The sequence below is a fragment of the Empidonax traillii genome, unplaced genomic scaffold (genome assembly GCF_003031625.1).
Source record: "Empidonax traillii isolate 1590-97213 ecotype Southwest subspecies unplaced genomic scaffold, ASM303162v1 scaffold1874:size73997, whole genome shotgun sequence".
Taxonomy (NCBI): Eukaryota; Metazoa; Chordata; class Aves; order Passeriformes; family Tyrannidae; genus Empidonax; species Empidonax traillii.
The window spans coordinates 20,551-23,391 of NW_020957067.1; the positions used below are offsets into that span (position 1 = coordinate 20,551).

Consider the following 2,841-nt stretch of genomic DNA (forward strand, 5'->3'; position numbering starts at 1 on the left):
GAGAAAAGGAGGCTCAGGGGGGGATATTGTGGCTCTCTGGAATTCCCTGGCAGGAGGGGGGATCCCAAGGATCTTCTCCCACAGGAGGAGAGGGAACGGCCCCAAGCTGTGCCAGGGGAGGGTCAGGTTGGGAATCAGCGGGAATTTCCCCATGGAAAGGGTGGTCAGGCCTTGGCAGGGGCTGCCCAGGGAGGTGGGGGAGTCCCCACCCCTGGAGGTGCCCAAGGACTGAGTGGCACTGAGTGACAAGGTGGGGACGGGGCACAGGGTGGGCTGGATGGGCTTGGAGGGCTTTCCCAACCTCAGGGACCCACCTCAGCCTCCAGGTACGAGACCCTCTCCTTCAGCTCCTGGATGGTGGAATCCTTGTCCTGAATCACCGCCTTGGAGTTCTGGAGCTGCAAGAGGCAAGCCCAGAACAGCTTGGGAACCCCCTTCCCAAAAAAAAAAGCGCCCAGGGAGCTTTTTTTTGGGGGTGCCTTCCCACCCCTGCAGCCCCTCACCCACCTGCTCGATCATCTGCCGGACTTTGCGCTGCTGGCTCTTCAGCATGTCATCCAGGTGATGGATCTTCTCCCTCAGCATGGCCACCTCCTTCTCCAGCTGGGCCACCCTGGGAGAGCACAGGGGACACCATCCAGGAGCCACCCCAAAAAAAGGAACACACCCCCCTCCCCCCCAACACCCCAAAACGCAGCCCCTGCTCTCCTCTCTCCTTCCTCGGGAATTTTTTTTGGGGGGGGGGGGGGCAAGGAGAGGGGAGAGAGAGAGAGACACAAACCCCTATCCCAGCAGGAGCCACAAAGCCTGGAAACCACAGGAACAGCAGGAAGAGCTGATTAAACAAACCCCAATCCCCCCCCCGGGGGGCTCCAAACCTGGGCTGGGATCTCCCAGCAGGACTCCAGGAGGGTTTGTTGGGGTTTTTTTTATTTTTTGGGGGGGGGATGAATCAGCTGTGGGGGAGCAGGGAAGGGTGTTTTGCAAGGCAAGGCGGGGCCAGCACGCCCTGCCCTGCCCAGGAATGTGCAGTCAGTCAGTCGTGCCCCGGCAAGGAGCGGTGACATCCGTGGGCCGGCTCCGGCTCCGGAGCCTGGCGGGATTCCCGGGAGAAATAGAGAGGGATGAGGAGCTGGCAGAGCGCCAGGGGGGGCCTCGGGGCCTCACCGGTCCTGCTGGGCGAGCTTGTCCCCTTCCACGCTCCGCAGCCGCGCCAGCTCGGCCTCGCCGGCTTTCATCTCCACCACCAGAGCCCGGTGCTCCTGAGGAGGGAGGGGAGAGCGGGGTGGGAGTTATCCCCCACGGAAAATAATGGGATAGGTGCTTCCCCTGGGCTTCCCGACCTCTGATCATCAAATATCAACAACTTCTGACCGCCCAATCCCACCTCTGGTCACCAAATCCCACCTCTGATCATCAAATCCCACCTTTGATCATCCAATCCCACCTCTGATCATCAAATTCCACCTCTGATCATCAAATTCCACCTCTGATCATCAAATACCAACCTGTGATCATCAAATACCAAACTCTGACCGTCCAATCCCACCTCTGATCATGATCCCACCTCTGATCATCCAATCCCACCTCTGATCATCCAATTCCACTTCTGATCATCAAACTCCACTCTCTGATCACCCAATCCCACCTCTGATCACCCAATCCCACCTTTGATCATCCAATCCCACCTCTGACCACCCAATCCCACCCTCTGACCACCCAATCCCACCCTCTGACCACCCAATCCCACCTCTGATCACCCAATCCCACCTTTGAACATCAAATCCCAGCTCTGACCACCCAATCCCACCCTCTGACCACCCAATCCCACCTCTGATCACCCAAGAATCTTTCCCTAAAGCCCAACCTAACCCTCCCCTGCCCCATCTGCAGCCCTTCCCTCAGGTTCTGTCACAGGAGGAGAGCTCAGCTCATCCCCCACCGTCCCGTTTAGGACTTTAATCTTAAAAATGAACTAAAAAAAAACCCCACAACACCCCACAATAATAAGATCCCTCGCTGCAGGTTGTGGGAAATGCCCCACGAGCAGAACTGTCTAGACAGCGCTGCCACTTCCAGGAGACCTGGAAGAGCCTGCATGGACCAACCAGCTCTTCTAGGCCTGGGGAAAAAGGCCCCTTCCAATCACACCGGTGGATTCCCAGCAGGTGGATATCGGGTTAGACCTGGTTTGGGAAGCCAAACCCCCGCTGGGGGGTGAGATTTTGGTTCCCAGGCCCAGCTCTGCTAATCCTGACCCCTTTTCCTTATCCCCTGGAGGCTGCTGGTACCTTTTCCAGCCCGGCCAGGCTTCTCTGCAGCTCATCCACCTGCAGCTCCTTCTGCTGCGCGTTCCTCTCGGCTCTCCGGAGGGCAGAGCTCGTCCTCTCCGCGTCCTCCTGGTACTGGGCCACCGTCCTCTGGGGGAGGAGATGATGGGAAAGGCTCGACACATCCCCCAAACCCCCTGGGGTGCTCCCAGGGGGGTTTTTGGTGAAGGTGTCTGGGGGTGTCTCCAATGCCCCGAGACGGGGAGGTCCCTCAGGAGGTTCCCCCGGTTTCAAAACACTTCCGAGGGTGAGGGAGAAGCTCCCCAGAAAAAGCCCCCCAGAGGAGGGAGACACAGAGGTGCTGAGCTCCAGGGGGACCCAGGGGACAAGGATGGGGTGACCAGTCCAGGGGGACCCAGGGGACAAGGATGGAGTGACCAACACAAGGGGTGGCCCAGGGGACAAGGATGGGGTGACCAGTCCTGGGGGTGACCCAGGGGACAAGGATGGGGTGACAAGTCCAGGGAGTGACCCAGGGGACAGGGATGGGGTGACCAACACAAGGGGTGAC

The 2,841-nt window shown here is 59.3% G+C and overlaps 2 protein-coding genes across 2 annotated transcripts in view; both read right to left on the reverse strand.

The window, feature by feature from the left end:
- Positions 1 to 2,841, reverse strand: part of TUFT1 (tuftelin 1) — a 15,868-nt gene that overhangs the window by 4,259 nt on the left and 8,768 nt on the right. The window contains exons 8-11 of the mRNA XM_027908906.1: positions 2,292 to 2,420; positions 1,168 to 1,262; positions 508 to 613; positions 315 to 398 (exon numbers count right to left, since the gene is read on the reverse strand). Of these exons, the coding sequence (XP_027764707.1) occupies positions 315 to 398; positions 508 to 613; positions 1,168 to 1,262; positions 2,292 to 2,420 (414 nt within the window). The remainder of the gene's footprint in view (positions 1 to 314; positions 399 to 507; positions 614 to 1,167; positions 1,263 to 2,291; positions 2,421 to 2,841) is intronic.
- Positions 2,236 to 2,841, reverse strand: part of CGN (cingulin) — a 20,963-nt gene continuing 20,357 nt past the window's right edge. Inside the window, exon 22 of the mRNA XM_027908907.1 lies at positions 2,236 to 2,247. The gene's annotated coding sequence lies outside the window, so the exon portion shown is untranslated. The remainder of the gene's footprint in view (positions 2,248 to 2,841) is intronic.